At 47.4% G+C, this 18363-nt stretch overlaps 1 protein-coding gene across 1 annotated transcript in view; it reads right to left on the reverse strand.

The window, feature by feature from the left end:
* Positions 1–18363, reverse strand: part of LOC135057408 (alpha-2-macroglobulin-like) — a 315880-nt gene that overhangs the window by 97156 nt on the left and 200361 nt on the right. The window contains exons 16-18 of the mRNA XM_063963298.1: positions 10117–10266; positions 9818–9988; positions 4235–4442 (exon numbers count right to left, since the gene is read on the reverse strand). Coding sequence (XP_063819368.1) covers positions 4235–4442; positions 9818–9988; positions 10117–10266 — 529 coding nt within the window. The remainder of the gene's footprint in view (positions 1–4234; positions 4443–9817; positions 9989–10116; positions 10267–18363) is intronic.

Below are 18363 nucleotides of genomic sequence, written 5' to 3' on the forward strand. Positions count from 1 at the left end.
CCGAGAATGTACACGGACGTCAGAAAAAGACTCACCAGTGTCCTAAAAAATGCAGTTGTACCCAATGTCCACTTAACCACGGACATGTGGACAAGTGGAGCAGGGCAGGGTCAGGACTATATGACTGTGACAGCCCACTGGGTAGATGTATGGACTCCCGCCGCAAGAACAGCAGCGGCGGCACCAGTAGCAGCATCTCGCAAACGCCAACTCTTTCCTAGGCAGGCTACGCTTTGTATCACCGCTTTCCAGAATACGCACACAGCTGAAAACCTCTTACGGCAACTGAGGAAGATGATCGCGGAATGGCTTACCCCAATTGGACTCTACTGTGGATTTGTGGCATCGGACAACGCCAGCAATATTGTGTGTGCATTAAATATGGGCAAATTCCAGCACGTCCCATGTTTTGCACATACCTTGAATTTGGTGGTGCAGAATTTTTTAAAAAACGACAGGGGCGTGCAAGAGATGCTGTCGGTGGCCAGAAGAATTGCGGGACACTTTCGGCGTACAGGCACCACGTACAGAAGACTGGAGCACCACCAAAAACTACTGAACCTGCCCTGCCATCATCTGAAGCAAGAAGTGGTAACGAGGTGGAATTCAACCCTCTATATGCTTCAGAGGTTGGAGGAGCAGCAAAAGGCCATTCAAGCCTATACAATTGAGCACGATATAGTAGGTGGAATGCACCTGTCTCAAGCGCAGTGGAGAATGATTTCAACGTTGTGCAAGGTTCTGATGCCCTTTGAACTTGCCACACGTGAAGTCAGTTCAGACACTGCCAGCCTGAGTCAGGTCATTCCCCTCATCAGGCTTTTGCAGAAGAAGCTGGAGACATTTAAGGAGGAGCTAACACGGAGCGATTCCGCTAGGCATGTGGGACTTGTGGATGGAGCCCTTAATTCGCTTAACAAGGATTCACGGGTGGTCAATCTGTTGAAATCAGAGCACTACATTTTGGCCACCGTGCTCGATCCTAGATTTAAAGCCTACCTTGGATCTCTCTTTCCGGCAGACACAAGTCTGCTGGGGTTGAAAGACCTGCTGGTGACAAAATTGTCAAGTCAAGCGGAACGCGACCTGTCAACATCTCCTCCTTCACATTCTCTCGCAACTGGGGGTGCGAGGAAAAGGCTCAGAATTCCGAGCCCACCCGCTGGCGGTGATGCAGGGCAGTCTGGAGCGACTGCTGATGCTGACATCTGGTCCGGACTGAAGGACCTGACAACGATTACGGACATGTCGTCTACTGTCACTGCATATGATTCTCTCAACATTGATAGAATGGTGGAGGATTATATGAGTGACCGCATCCAAGTAGGCACGTCACACAGTCCGTACTTATACTGGCAGGAAAAAGAGGCAATTTGGAGGCCCTTGCACAAACTGGCTTTATTCTACCTAAGTTGCCCTCCCACAAGTGTGTACTCCGAAAGAGTGTTTAGTGCCGCCGCTCACCTTGTCAGCAATCGGCGTACGAGGTTACATCCAGAAAATGTGGAGAAGATGATGTTCATTAAAATGAATTATAATCAATTCCTCCGCGGAGACATTGACCAGCAGCAATTGCCTCCACAAAGTACACAGGGAGCTGAGATGGTGGATTCCAGTGGGGACGAATTGATAATCTGTGAGGAGGGGGATGTACACGGTGATATATCGGAGGGTGAAGATGAGGTGGACATCTTGCCTCTGTAGAGCCAGTTTGTGCAAGGAGAGATTAATTGCTTCTTTTTTGGGGGGGGTCCAAACCAACCCGTCATATCAGTCACAGTCGTGTGGCAGACCCTGTCACTGAAATGATGGGTTGGTTAAAGTGTGCATGTCCTGTTTTGTTTATACAACATAAGGGTGGGTGGGAGGGCCCAAGGACAATTCCATCTTGCACCTCTTTTTTCTTTTCTTTTTCTTTGCATCATGTGCTGATTGGGGAGGGTTTTTTGGAAGGGACATCCTGCGTGACACTGCAGTGCCACTCCTAGATGGGCCCGGTGTTTGTGTCGGCCACTAGGGTCGCTAATCTTACTCACACAGTCAGCTACCTCATTGCGCCTCTTTTTTTCTTTGCGTCATGTGCTGTTTGGGGAGGGTTTTTTGGAAGGGACATCCTGCGTGACACTGCAGTGCCACTCCTAGATGGGCCCGGTGTTTGTGTCGGCCACTAGGGTCGCTAATCTTACTCACACAGCTACCTCATTGCGCCTCTTTTTTTCTTTGCGTCATGTGCTGTTTGGGGAGGGTTTTTTGGAAGGGACATCCTGCGTGACACTGCAGTGCCACTCCTAGATGGGCCCGGTGTTTGTGTCGGCCACTAGGGTCGCTAATCTTACTCACACAGCTACCTCATTGCGCCTCTTTTTTTCTTTGCGTCATGTGCTGTTTGGGGAGGGTTTTTTGGAAGGGCCATCCTGCGTGACACTGCAGTGCCACTCCTAGATGGGCCCGGTGTTTGTGTCGGCCACTAGGGTCGCTAATCTTACTCACACAGCTACCTCATTGCGCCTCTTTTTTTCTTTGCGTCATGTGCTGTTTGGGGAGGGTTTTTTGGAAGGGACATCCTGCGTGACACTGCAGTGCCACTCCTAGATGGGCCCGGTGTTTGTGTCGGCCACTAGGGTCGCTTATCTTACTCACACAGCGACCTCGGTGCAAATTTTAGGACTAAAAATAATATTGTGAGGTGTGAGGTATTCAGAATAGACTGAAAATGAGTGTAAATTATGGTTTTTGAGGTTAATAATACTTTGGGATCAAAATGACCCCCAAATTCTATGATTTAAGCTGTTTTTTAGTGTTTTTTGAAAAAAACACCCGAATCCAAAACACACCCGAATCCGACAAAAAAAATTCGGTGAGGTTTTGCCAAAACGCGTTCGAACCCAAAACACGGCCGCGGAACCGAACCCAAAACCAAAACACAAAACCCGAAAAATTTCAGGCGCTCATCTCTAACATGCCTTCTGTCCTCAATTCCTCTGAAATTGCTCTGACAAAAGTGATGAATGATCTACTTACAGCAAAGTCTTTTGGTCTCTGTACTAATTATCCTGGACCTCTCTGCTGCTTTTAGCACTGTTAAACATTCTCTTCACTCTAAGACATACTTGCCTGCTCTCCCAGATGGCCGGGAGGCACCCGAAAATCGGGTGACCCTCCCGCCCCCCTGAAAGAGCAGGCAAGTTTCCCGGTTTTTGTGGTCCCCCATGCCCAGCCACCCACTTAGTGAGTAAAGTGGGCGGTCCGGGCAGTCAATGACGTGATTCTTGATGAATAGCTTAATAAATCCACTTAATTGGCATGGTCAGGTTTCATGCAACTGCGCCGTCCCACCCTGTCCCCACGTTTTTGACGAGGAGATCCATTCTGCAGATGTGCATAATATAATGTTTAAATATTTAAAAAAAAAACTTTTCAACTTTATTAAATAAAATAAATTTTAAAAAACAATGTTGTTAACGCTTTTGAAGGGAAAAATCGTCAGTTAAGTGGTTAAATGATGCGATGTGGCAACCAAGCCCACGTACCACCTTCGCCCCACCACTAATTAATGCCCTGCCCCACCCCCTGCTAAGCCGACCTGGCTGCTCTCTCCAAGAGAGAGTAGCCAGGAAGTTGGTAAGTATGCTCGAAGAATGTTCTTTACTGGTTCACTTTCTACCTATCAAACTGCTCCTTCAGGGTGTGAGTCAAAAACACCAACGTCCGTGTTGCATCTTTTACTGCAAATTTATGCTAATACTAGTATCAGCCCTTCCCTGGAGTACATTCGTGTGTCTGAGTGTGCAAGGTCTGGGATTCCCACACTTATGCCCCTTTCAGACCACCAGCTTTGAACACGAGTTATTGGCACATGAGCTCGCATAACCCGTGTTCCTGTGCAGTCTGAAAGGTGCCAGGGGAATTATACCAATTCGAGCGACACAGTATTTCAACCCTGGTAGCGAGCAGCCGGATCGCTGTGCGGTGTGAACGGGAGCCGGGTTGATGCGACCTGTTTCCCATTCACAGTGTGTGGACGGGCAGCACTTGGAGATCATGTGATCTATAAAGTGCTGCCCCCACTGTGTCACCGCTGATGTCACCAACGCGGCAATATGCTGGGTTGTAGACAGCGTCGGTGGGGAGCCTGAGGCGGGTCACACCCCGGGAGCTACCGTGTCAGGCTCTCGGGTGCGACCCGCCTCAGGTGGTCTGAAAGGGGAATTAGTGTCTATAGATGTAGCAATACTGCTTGGAGTATTTTTGATTGCAAACACTGGAGGCACCACGGAAACTTTCACCAGCTCCATGCTAGGAGCAGACTCTCTGACAGAGTATGGCCTCCAATGTACGCTATTAAGAGTCTGAGTACACATCCATTTCTGTGTCACTCCCATAACACGTTCATATGGTAGTACATCTCCATGTATCTGAATAGCCACCTCCCAGTCACCTCCCTGGAATACCCAATACATTTCCAATATGTTTCACACTACGTGCGTCTCAATCAGTCATGCGACTCTCTCCTGTGACTCCACGCACCCACCGTGGGAGGCATGCTCAGTGTGACTTTTTAGCTACAGATGTGTTCCTCCTCATGCTGAATATGCATATGCATACGCTTTGCGGCAGCAATTATATGCAGATGCATACACATACCTGCGAATAGTTACGGGCACGCTATTCGTCGCAAACGATTTATGTTTTCCACGACCCATTTGCACAGTGAGGGAGGAAACATCTGTACGTAACACATATAAAGTAAAAAAAAAAGTGACAATTTGCAAGAATATTGATACTGTGACTAAGTATCAGGCCCTCTGTGTATCATGCTCTAGTGTATCCTCCCCCAGCACCCCACCATGGGTTGGTATCTATATACCGGCACCTGTCATCCTGGCGGTAAGAATCCCGACCCTGGGATGCCGGGTGCCAGAATGCCGGTAGCGGGGCGTGGGCAAAAGAGCCACTTGCGGGCTCGCTGCGCTCGCCACGCTGCACTCGCCACACTGCAGGCACGGTGGCACTATTTATTCTCCCTCCAAGGGGAGGACACCCCAAGGGGGAAAATAGGTGTCGGTATCCCAGCGCCGGTATGATGAGCGTCGGGATCCTGACAACCGGGATATTGAATGCATCCCCCCCACCACAAAGGCTCTGTTCTTAGGGGGTCATTCCGAGTTGATCGTAGCTGTGCTAAATGTAGCACAGCTGTGATCCTGAACTCAGACATGTGGGGGGACGCCCAGCACAGGGCTAGTCTGCCCCACATGTCAGTGCCGGCCCTCCCGCAGAAGTGCAAAGGCATCGCACAGCGGCGATGCCTTTGCACTTCAAGAGTAGCTCCTGGCCAGCGCAGCTTTAGCGTGCTGACTGGGAGCTACTCTTCGCTTCCTGGCCCGCAGTGGCTGCGTGAGACATCACGCAGCCGCTGCGGGCCACTCCGCGCACGGTCCAGCCACGCCTGCATTGGCCGGACCGCGCCCACGAAACGGCGGCCAAACACCGCCGTTTCGCCCCTTCCCGCCCATCGACTGCCTCTGCCTGTCAATCAAGCAGAGGCGATCGTAGTGTAGCGACGGGAGGCCATGCACCGGCACACTGCGGCAACAGCGCATATCTGACCCGATCGCTACGCTGCGAAAAACTGCAGCGTGTGATCGGGTCAGAATGACCCCCTTAACCCTCTGTTTTTCTCAATGAACCCCTCTTCTCTTGGTAAATGAATTTGCACATTTAACCTCCAGTACCACCTCTAGAGTGAGGACACCAAAATATACCTCTGCTTACCCCATTATCTTGTGTCTCGTCTCTCTGCTATCTGTATATAGATGTCTCAATGACCGCTAAAACTCATGTCCAAAACTGAGTTTATCACCTCCCAACAAATATCACACACCTTCAGATATATGAAGGGATTACATGGGGAATGGGTAGACGACTGACAATTTCTATGGGCTCTAATCATGTATAGCATTTATGAAATTATTATAAGATCTGAAAACATAATATTGATTGTTATCATGTCAATGTAAGTCCATTTTTTTTTGCCTATGGTGGTCATTCCGAGTTGTTCGCTCACTAGCTGTTTTTAGCAGCCGTGCAAACGCTATGCCGCTGGGAGTGTATTTTAGCTTAGCAGAAGTGCGAACGAAAGGATCGCAGAGCGGAGGCAAAGTTTTTTTGTGCAGTTTTAGAGTAGCTCAATACTTACTCAGCACTTGCGATGACTTCAGACTGTTCAGTTCCTGTTTTGACGTCACAAACATGCCCTGCGTTCGCCCAGCCATGCCTGCGTTTTTCCTGGCATGCCTGCGTTTTTTCGAACACTCCCTGAAAATGGTCAGTTGACACCCAGAAATGCCCACTTCATGTCAATCCCTCTGCGGTCAGCAGTGCGACTGAAAAGCTTTGCTAGACCTTGTGTGAAACGACATTGTTCGTTGCAATACTACGTCGCGCGTGCGCCGCATACACATGCGCAGAAGTGCCTTTTTTTGCCTCATCGCTGCACAGCGAACAAATGCAGCTAGCGATCAACTCGGAATGACCACCTATATACAGTATTAACCAACCCTTTCTTTTGAGTGAGCATAATATTAGTATTTATACAGATGTGTCCTCATACACTGTATGTCTAGTTGTAGCAAATAGCCCCTCCCAGCTCGCCAGGTCCCAGACAACTTTGCCGCACAGAGCATCTTTTTTGCTTAATATGTGCATGTATTATGCATAAATAAATTGATAATCTCATTTGCATCTCTCCCACAAATTCATACCCCTAACTTGTGCCCTCTGGAATGACAGATCTGTTTGTAACACACTGGTCCCCACTCATGCCCTTTTCATTTCCAACTCCCTGCCTCTCCTAGCCATTACTGAAACCAGGATTATTCCCTCTAACACCACTTCTCCTGCTGATCTCACTGCTGGGGCCCTCACATTCTCACACAAACCCCGACCCGGCGGCCACCATGGTTGTGGTGTATGGGTCCTTTTACACTCTAGCTACCCCTCCCAACTCATACCCCCAGAACCATTCCTTACATTCTCTGCATTTGAGGTCCATACCATATGCCTCTTCCCATCTGCTCATCTTCGAGTTGCTGTCATTTACCATCCCACTGGTATTCCCTGCAAATTCCTCGACAACTTTGCTTCTTGGCTTCCTCACTTCCTCTCTTCTGACACACACCCTCCATTTTCATAGACAATTTCAACATCCCTATCGATATCCCCACAAAATCCCCTGCCACTAAACTCCTGTTTAACCTTATATCTTCACTTGACAGTGGACCTCCTCACCTTCCCATGTGAATGGGAGCTCACTTGATCTGGTCTTCACCTACAGTTGAGATATTTCTGATTTCTCCAACTCTCCATTTCTCCTCTCTGAGCACCACCTGCTCTCTTTTAACTTATATCTCTCTGCTTCTCCATCTCTACCTCCTAAGGCTACCATCACGAAGCATAACATTGAGGCTATCAACACCACCGCCTTATCCTACTTGTTCGACTCGCTTCTCTTTCCTATTCTCTCTCTCATGCCTTGAACAAGGCACTTCCCTTTACAATACTTCCCTTACTTCTGCTATTGACTCTATAGCTCCACCAACCATTATTCACCCTCGCAGATTAACACCTCAACCCTGGCACACCAAATACACCAGATATCTGCAAAAATGTTCATGTACTGCTGAGCGACAGTGGAGAAAATCATGCTCTAAGGCAGACTTCCTCCATTTCAAACTTATGCTCTTATATTTCAGTGCTGCCGTTTCCCTCGTTAACAGTCATAATTAAAATCTCATCTCCTCCCAGTCTTCAAACCCCTGGCACCTCTTTGCCACTGTCAACTCCCTCCTCTACCCTCCCCCATCTCATCTCTCCTCCTCACTCCCTGCTCTTGACTTTACCATTTACTTCACATCCAAAATTGACTCCATACATCAGGACATCACATCTCACCAGACCATCAGCAACTAGCTACCTCCATTCCATTACCACCACTCCCCATCCCCCTTACAAACTCTGACATCTTTTCCCCATGTATTTAGTGAGGAAGTTATCCCCCTCAGCTGTTTCTCCCCCCACCACCTCCCCATTTGACCCTATCCCCTCCCGCCTCCTCCGCTACATCTCTCCTTCTGCCTGTTCCTATCTTACTTACCTCCTCAATCTCTTCCTCTCATCAGGCACTGTCTCCTCTGCCTTCAAAAATGCACTTGTCTCCCCTATTCTTAAAAAACCTTCCCTTGATCCAAACACCCTCTTCAACTACCGACCCATCTCTCTCTTCCCTTTTGCCTACTAAACTTCTTGAGCGCATTGTCTACAACCGCCTTACTGCCTTTCTTTCCTCCCATTCACTCCTTGACCCATTCCAAGGTGGGATGTAATGTCTTGCGATTTTTTACACACATTCCAACTCACACCTTCTAGCACTTTGAGAAGGTGCGAGTTGATAGCTCTACCTGCATGCAAGGTCTGGCTAAAAAACAGACCTGAAACCTAGTGGTTAAATTCTACATGTCCGCTGGTTCAGGTTTGTTGCTGTTTGTTGTTTTTAACCCCTGGGATGCATACTTGGAATGAAGAGGATTGATCTACACCGGATTAGGTGAGTATTAATTTTACATTTACAGATACCACGTGGATTCTACTTGACAAGGGGACCGAGGGGCTCCGTGAGAAACTAGGTAAGTATGTGTGTGTGTGTAAGTGTGCATGTACAGTATGTTTAAATACAATTTTACTTTCACGGTGTGTGTACTGTGGTTTTTTCATATTTTTTTTTACTGTGGAACTACAGGTACAAGCGGGCCCTTTAATGCCTCAACAGGCTAGTACTTGTGGTTCTCCAAGGCTTCATCCCTGGACCTTAGGTGTCTGGAGGGGGGACCCATTTATTATGGGGGTCCCCACTACCCCAGGGAACTCGGCCAGGGCTGACTAGTTAGAGGGTGTGCTGCGACCGACGGGGCCTATTTAAAAGTGTCCCCCGACTGCGGCATTACCTCCTTGGCTAGTGGGGCCCGGTACTGGTTACAAAAAATATGAGGGACCACTACTTCTTATTTTTCCCATATACTGTAGTTTGAACCAGGACTGGTCCAAAAGCCCGGTGCTGGTTGTTAAAATACGGGGAACCCCTACACTTTTTTCCCATATTTTTTGCAACCAGGACCGGCTCAAAGAACCTGGGGCTGGTTATGCTTGTGGGGGAGGCCTGCACATCTTTATCTTTACAGGCAGAAGCATCCACGGATCTCATGCTTCTGTCAAACTCACCTACCTAAACTTGGTCTATTTTTAAACTCGTTTTTGTTAATGTTTTGTGTACAAGTTACGAACTCGCATTGCATTAAATTGCGCGAGATCTATCTGTTGTATTGGAAAACATCTGGATGTGAGTTGTCATGTGCGAGATTTTAGCAAGGTCAGAAATGTGCACGTTTTCTCAAATTCGCACCCCATTACATCATAATGGCTTATTCCCAGAGGATTACAGTTCAGGTTTCAAGGATATCCATGCTAGATGGTTAAATCAAATTGACAGGTACTAATTAAGTCACCTGTGCTCCAGCATGACTATCTTTAAAACCTGAATGGTAATGGTGGAGATTGGGAAATTCTGAGGTAGGGCCTCCTCAGGCCGACTCATAGTTCCACAATAACTGGAGTGCCAAAGGTTTCCTACAGTATCTCTTGTATGTATTTTAGCTCTTTGCATACTTAAATAAGGGATATATTTGTTATTATCCCCATCTAGATTAGCTTAGAAACTTATAAACAAGGATATCTAACACACATGACCATGCAGCTCACTGACCTTAAAGGTCTCATAGGCATCAATGTCGCCGTCAGGGGTAGAGGGATTGTAATATACTCCATTCATAAATATAGGCTCCAGCTTGATGCATGGGTCTTCACGTTGCTCCTCTAGGTAATGGCCTTCATGGTTGTAACCAGACATGTCTACAACTGGCAGCAGGTCATACACCTGAGTAAAAGAAATTGCTTCAGTCACAGTGGTTCGAATTACTTTAGTGCCATACCGATTTTGCGGACAATTCAGTCTCAGGTTTCAGGACAATTCAGGACAGCCTCAGGTTTCAGGACAATTCATACCGATTTTGCGGACAATTCAGCCTCAGGTTTCGGCAGTAAAACACTGGCATCTACTGCCCGCACTGCACACAGAGAGTTTGGCAGAGTGGAGAGAGTGAGGTCAGCATGTGATCCCGGAAGAGCCTCGGCAACAGAGAAAGAGTGCTTCACCTGCAATCAGACAGTATGAGACAGGCTTACACAGTAGCCAACAGAGGGATTTATAGCAAAGACATCAGTCTGGTCTACATGAATAGGTACTCATTGGAGCAGCCACCCCACATCCATTGCAGGAACAGCTCCCCATGTGGTCACCATCCCCATTCAAAGGGTCCTTACACATCACCCTTGAAAGACCCTGCACTCAGAGGCCTAATCCTAATACCCTAACCCTCTAATAGACTTGTTAGAGCAGTGCTTAGTGCTACCTCTTTGCTGCTACTTGCAGCTGGGCACTATTCAAGAAAGAGAATTAGCGCCCCCTATTTCTCCAATAGGGACATAAGGCCTATTTATTATACACACACATTTATAGAGATAACTTGAGAGCTTGTTGTTATTCAGTTACAATACCCTTTATTAAATAATATACTGCCATACCCAGGATTTACACCTATAATCTGTTGCATTCCAGTCAAGCATCCTACTCACAGAGCTATTTGATCTGGCATAAAAACTATGAAGCAACTTGTACTCTGTAAAAAATAATCAGCATTGCAATTTAGCAGATCCATGTAGTGTGCAGCCACACATAAAATCTTTCAGCCACACACTATATAGATTTGCTCAGCTGCAATGCTGATCATTTTTTTTTTTTACATAGTACAAGGTAAGCTTCAAATAGTTAGAATTCTCTAGCTTTCTATGCATGGTCAGATAGCTCATGAAAAGGGTGTCTGACTGTAATGCCACAGGCAATAGGTTTGAATCCCGTGTCAGCATCTTAAAATGTAATAAAGGACAGTGTCACAAAGAGCTCTGAAGTTAAGTTCATGAATGTTGTATCAGTATTAGCAACAGAAGGGGTGGGGGTAGGAGCCATAGGCAGTCAGGAGATGCTGGGCTTCAAAAAAGGTGGAGGTAATTAAGACAGATAATTGATAAGTGACGCCAACAGTGCCCCCTAACATGCAGCACTATGTGCAATGGCACACTCCGCAAACACCTAGTTATGTCCCTGCTAGGACCCAGAACTTCCTGGAGGCACAACCTCCAACCTGGCTACTGTGCATGTGCAGCTTCCTGCCACATCTTTCTTCATGATCTGCCTTCCATCTGCATAGGTGTGTGCACTGGGTGTGCCTCGTGTGCACAGGCACACCCTAATGTCAGAGAATCCCCGAACGCCAGGTCTGCGACTTTTTAAAGGTCAATCATAGCCCCAGTGCCTTGCTTAATTCTTCCTCTACTGTTCTATACTGCTCATCTCTAGGGGAGTGAAGATCTGCCCTTGTAAGAGTGGGGAACTGTATCATCACACCCCCTGGGCCATCCAGTAATCGGGTCTCTGTAGGCACCTCTCCCAGTGCAGATGCCGGGTAGCTGAACTCCGCTCTGACCCAGCTCCACCTCCATCCAAATGGAGCTACCTCCACTTATCCCTGTCTCTGTCCCGCCTGCTCCACACAGTTGCCGGAAGCCATGAGAAACACAAGGTGACAGTACTCAGCTGCAGGGACAAGGCTTGCGGGTTCCCCTCTCTCACTGGGCACCGGGAACAGGGGACACTTGGTGAGTTGCGCAGCACCTCAGCTCTCCTTACTCCAAAGGCTGCCCCAATGTTTTTTTCATTAACAGTACCCTTCTGAAGCATGAGCAGTCACCTGGCAGAGCTTCGTACCCTCCTTTGTAGATGGCATACATCCATTGTCCCCATGTCACCAATGTAGTTTGGCCACTTTCAATCCACTCAGAGGCGGCATATTAACATACCAGTTAAATAATGCCTTGTAAATAATGCCCTTGCGTGCAAGTTCTTTGGCAGCTCTCTGTTGATAGCATGGGGGTTCATGTGGACATGGTTAGGGTATCATGAGGTCTCCTTTATTGCAGGGAGTTATAGTGGGTCAGTTCTGAGTCAATATTTTCGCTGAGCATTTACTGTCAGCTGTGGAGTTACATGTCATCAAAAATGCGTTTTACAAGGCCTTGTGAAAACAGCCCTTTCTGCTATACACATGTTCTGTGGGACATTGAAAAACATCATATATATCTATATAGTGTATGTATGTATGTATATATATATATATATATATACACACACATTTATTAACAGTTTCTTATATAGCGCAGCAAATTTCGTTGCACTTTACAATAGAGATGAGCGGATTCGGTTTTACTCGGTTCTCAAAACCGAATCTGATTGGCTATCCAAAACACGTGACATCCGTGAGCCAATAAGATGTCGTTTTGAGAACCGAGTAAAACCGAGTAAAACCGAATCCGCTCATCTCTACTTTACAATTGGGCACAATGATAAAACAAAACTGGGTAATAAACAAACAAACAAACAAACAAACAAACAAACAAACAGTCATAGAGGTAGGAAGGCCCTGCTCGCAAGCTTACAATCTATAGGGAAATAGGCATTGATACACAAGGAGAGACAGGGCCAGATTAACAATGGGGCGGATGGAGCTACAGCTCCAGGCCCCAGACAAAAATAGGCCCATCAACATGACAGCCCAGTTGGTCACACGGTTTCCATAAATGATAAGAATTTAAATTATAATTCTAATTTCCTCACAAAGTGATGCTGTTTTTCTACTTTTACTTATTTGGGGAGACATTGGGGATTATAGTGTAAGGAGTGTACATGCCCATATGTCACTGGCCACACCTGCACAACATTAGCCACACCTCCTCAACTTCTCACAATAGGCCCTTGATAATTTTCAGCACCAGGCCCATGTGGATCTTAATCCGGCCCTGAGGATAGACACTATCTATTGCGTATTTGTCCACCGGATTACAAAGGTTCTAGGTGGGTCGCATGATATCACATCACAGCAATGATGAACCAGGGTCAGGAGGAAGGTAAAGTGAAGAAAGAGAAAATATGTGGAGGATATGTGAGGACTTTACAGTGGGGATATAATTGGATAGGAAAGCTTATGAAGGTTGAGTCAGCAGTTCTGGGATGTTTTAAACTAGCCTGAAGAGGTGAGTTTTCAGGGAACGTTTGAAAGTTTGGAGACTAGAGGAGAGTCTTATTCTAATTGTAAAGCACAACGGAATATGCTGCGCTATATAGAAACTGCTAATAAATAAATAAATATATTGTACGTAGTAGGGAATTCCAGAGTGGGTGCAGCCCGAAGAAAGTCCTGCAATAGTGCATGGGAGCAAGTAATGAGTGTGGGTGAGAGACGTAGATCTTGTGAAGAGTGGAGAGGTCGGGTTGGGAGATATTTTGAGATGAGCGAAGAGATGTACGACTGTACAGTGGGGATATAATCGGATAGGAAAGCCTATGAAGTTTGTGTAAGCGGTTCTGGAATTTGATACGCTTGCCTGAAAAGGTGAGTTTTCAGGGAACATTTGAAGGTTTGGAGACTAGGGGAGAGTCTTATTGTGCGTGGTACGGCATTCCACAGAGTGGGTACAGCCCAAAGAAAGTCCTGCAAATCGTGCATGGGAAAAAGCAATGAGTGTGGATGAGAGACGCAGATCTTGTGAAGAGTGGAGAGGTCGGGTTGGGAGATTATATATATATATATATATATATATATATATACACACACACATTTCCTTGGGGAGGGCGGCACTCAAAGACTTGGCAAACGATGTAGGTGAAGAAAAACCCCGCAGGGCAACCTTTATTGTGACGTTTCGGGGACTCACCCCTTCCTGAGTCCCCGAAACGTCACAATAAAGGTTGCCCTGCGGAGTTTTTCTTCACCTATTGTACATCGTTTGCCAAGTGTTTGAGTGCCGCCCTCCCCAAGGAAATGTATGCTAACAGAGGTGGTAAGCCCTGAAGGGAAGGCACGAGAGCAGTATTCAAGTCAGTCCGGAGTGTCGGGGTCCAGTTTGTGTTTGTATATATATATATATATATATATATATTTATTTATTTGTACAAAGTTTGCTGAGGGCACCTGACCTCTGTGGATATGTGTCACTATAGTGGTCAGAAAACTAAGAAGTAAGTATATTTAAATGTGTAATGCCCGGTGCTCATCCTGTTGCTGATATTGGGCAAATGCTAGAGAGTAATATTTAAAGTCTGTTTTAGTGAAGAGCAGTTGGTTGCTCGGAGTTGGACGCAGCAGGGTGGCAGAGGTCAGGGTTGTTCCCACATATACCCCTCTCTGTTTTGCATTCTTAGGTAAGGTACACACTATAGCAATATTGGCAAGACAAATCGCGCATATCGGCTTGCGTGTACTTGCTATTGTGCGCTCTCGCGAGTCGTATGCAACGTATTAAAGGCAGCCGTACTGCACGGCCAACTGGAAGATATTGCAGCAACCGGGTGCTTTGAAATCAAGGACGGAACAGTCCATCCTTCATTACATTGGTCTGGTGCGTACGGGCAATCGGGCATGGTCTGGATCAAAGGGAATTTGGTCCGACTATCGGTTCGATTGCCCATCATACAAGTGTGTACCCAGTGTTACTCTCTCCCTCATACTTATTGTAAAATAGTGCTACACGCGCCCAGTAGGCAGCACTAGCTAGACATGTCCCTCCGACGATGCACACACTAACGAAATGTGCTGCATACGCCTATGCATAACTGATGTAACCCTGAATGATCTCCATAACAGAGGCTGTGTATGTCTCAGTAACCACACAATCCCATTTACTGCCACTGCAGTCCATACAGCAGATCACAGTGAGCTCATATAAGAAACTGTAAATCAATCGATAATTTCACAGGGGCACTGACATGATGTGAGGAGGGGAATGGAAACAGCAGGAAGCCACAGACTGAGAGTTGTATACTGGGAACAGCATGGTCCCTTGGGGGACCAAAAAGGGGTCCCGCCACTACACAAAGTGGGTCAGGGAAGCAAGATATGTCTATGTTATGCACACCAGTGCCTGCAGGAATGTACTGGTGTCTGAATGGAGAGGGATGCAAAACAAATGAACTCACAAACAGACTGGGGAATATGACATTACGTACACAGAAGGTGATAGGGTAACAAAATAAACACAAAGTGAACAGAGAAGCCCAGAGGCTAAGAAACTGGGTGTCTCACTAGTATTAGGAGTGCTCAGATGGAAAGAAGCAAGATGTTGTGTTTTAATACGTAGAGAACCCGAAATGCTGAAGGGCAACATCAAAACCCTAAAGGGTTACCAACGGGTGTGGCAGTAAACTCCTTGGTCAGAGATGGAATAATAGACACAAGGAGAGTCTCCACAATCCTAGTCCTCACTTGCAGTGCACTGGTTCAGCTTTCTGCCACTAAACTGACACCAGAACACCTTGCACAGTGAGAAAGGATTTTAGGCAGGCAAGTCTGAGAATACAGCCGCAAACTTGCTAAGTTCACAGAGTAGCAAAAGAACCCCAGCAAGTTAAACGACTGACTCCAGTCTTACTGCTAGGTCTGGATTGGCAGAGTGTAGTACCAAATCCCAAGGCCAATTTGCAGTAAGCAACAAACAAATACAAAGCTACACAGTACTGGCTAACTTTCAGGAACTGACTAACCAACAAAGATTCAGCAGCATCTGCTTAACCTGAGAAGAGGCCTTATATAGCAGGTGCTGTCCACGCCCCACTCAGACCTCACAGACTGTGAGCACAAAAACCAGCGCCGGATCCCCTGTCGTGCACAAAGCCTGTAACCACTGCACAGCAAAAGACCCGAACCGGAGTATCAGCTGCGCTCAGGCCACTCCGCTAGCACTTGTCTCCCGGTTGCCATGACAACGTGGCAGCACAGGGCAGGAGACCCTAACAGTACCCCCCCCCTCTGACGAGGGGTCAAAGAACCCCTACCACCGGGTTTATTGGGGAACTGCGAGAAGAAAGAGCGTATCAGTCTGGGGGCATGAAGATCACAACTGCGCACCCACGACCGCTCCTCCGGGCCATACCCCTTCCAGTGCACCAAAAATGACAGCCGACCCCGAACCATCTTGGAGTCAAGAATCCTTTCAACAACCAACTCCCTCTGGCCACGTATCAGAAGAGGAGAAGGTCTTCCACTGGAAGAAGGATTACTAATCGCCCGTTTTAAAATGGAACAATGAAATGTTTTATTGATACTCAAAGAACGGGGCAGATCTAACTGAAATGCCACCGGATTGATAACCCTAGTGATCTTTTAAGGGCCGATGAACCGGGGGCCTAACTTATGAGATGGCTGTCTCAACTTCAAATTCTTGGTAGACAACCAGACGAAGTCTCCTAATTTGAAGCTGCAGGGTCTTTTCCGCTTATCAAAAACCCTTTTGGTCACTAATGACACAGACACAAGGGCTTTCTTCACTTTCCTCCAAATACCCCTAAGGACCGAAACCACAGAGGAACCACCAGGCGTGGAGTCCAGGGGGTCAAAAGAATTGGCCTTAGGATGATGCCCATACACACAAAGGAAGGGAGAGATCCCTGTAGCAGAGTGAGCCGCGTTGTTATAGGCAAACTCCGCCATGGACAGATGAGCAACCCAGTCAGTCTGACACTTGGAGACATAACACCTGAGGAACTGCTCCAAGGACTGGTTCACCCTTTCAGTCTGCCCATTAGACTGCGGATGGTAGCCCGACGACAAGCTGACAGAAATCTGGAGATCGGAACAAAATGCCCTCCAGAATTTGGCCACAAACTGGGATCCGCAGTCAGACCACATCAAGTGGCAACCCGTGGAGGCGCACAACATGCAGCATAAATAATTCAGACAGGCGTCTGGCCGATGGCAGCCCAACCAGTGGAACGAAGTGCGCCATCTTCGAAAACCTGTCAACGACAACCCAGATGGCTGTCATCCCCGAGCATTTGGGCAAGTCCACCACAAAATCCATTTAAATGTGGGTCCATGGCTTAGGTGGAATAGAGAGTGGATGTAATGGGCCAACAGGAACCCCTCTAGGAGTCTTATTTCGGGCACAGATGTCACATGCCCGAACCCACTGATCCACATCCTTAGCCACCGAGGGCCACCACACCACCCTAGATAGCAACTCCCGAGTTCTGGCAATACCCGGGTGACCTGCCGACTTCTTGGCATGGAATTCCAGGAACACTCGCTGTCTTAACCTAGGAGGCACAAACAAAAGACCTACCGGAAGGTCTGGAGGAGCCTGCTCCTGTGCTCTAAGGACTAATGATAAGAGGTCCTGGGTAATGCCCACTTTAATACATGATGGGGACACAATGGGCAACGGCTCCTCGGTGGTCTCCTGGATTGGAGCAAAACTCCGCGAGAGCGCATCAGCCTTGATGTTTTTTGACCCAGGGCGATATGTTATCAAAAAATTAAAGCGAGCAAAAAACAAAGCCCATCGTGCCTGCCTGGCATTGAGACGCTTCGCTGACTCTAAATATGCCAAATTCTTATGGTCGGTGAGAATTGAGACCACAAACTTAGCCCCCTCAAGCCAGTGTCTCCACTCCTCGAGTGCATCCTTAATAGCCAACAATTCCCGGTTACCCACGTCATAATTCATCTCGGCAGGCGAAAATTTACGGGAAAAGTAAGCACAGGGATGAAGGCGATTATCAGACACTCCCATCTGAGAGAGCACTGCCCCAATACCCATCTCAGAGGCATCCACCTCCACCACAAAAGGACGCTCTGGATCTGGGTGTCGCAGCACCTTGGCCGAGACAAATGCCCTTTTGAGACGGGCAAAAGCCGCTTTGGCCTCACAAGACCAGTGAGCAACATCCGCCCCTTTCTTAGTGAGTGCCACCAAGGGCGCCACTATAGACAAAAATCCAGCGATAAATCGTCTATAAAAATTTGCAAAGCCCAGGAAACGCTGAAGCGCCTTCAAACTAGTGGGCTGCACCCAATCCAGGACTGCCTGTACCTTGGAACCCTCCATTTGGAAACCTTCTGGGGAGATAATATATCCTAGAAATGCGATTTGCTGAACTTCAAATTCGCACTTCTCCAGCTTCGCCCCAAGCCGGTGGTCTCTGAGTTTCTGGAGGACTAAGCGTACATGCTTCCGATGTTCCTCCAGGGAATGGGAGAAGATTAGGATGTCATCTAAGTATACAACTAAGAATCTATCCAAATATTCCCTGAGCACATCGTTCATGAAATCCTGGAAGACTGCCGGGGCATTACAGAGCCCAAA

Source organism: Pseudophryne corroboree, chromosome 3 (genome assembly GCF_028390025.1).
Source record: "Pseudophryne corroboree isolate aPseCor3 chromosome 3, aPseCor3.hap2, whole genome shotgun sequence".
In the NCBI taxonomy this organism is placed as follows: Eukaryota; Metazoa; Chordata; class Amphibia; order Anura; family Myobatrachidae; genus Pseudophryne; species Pseudophryne corroboree.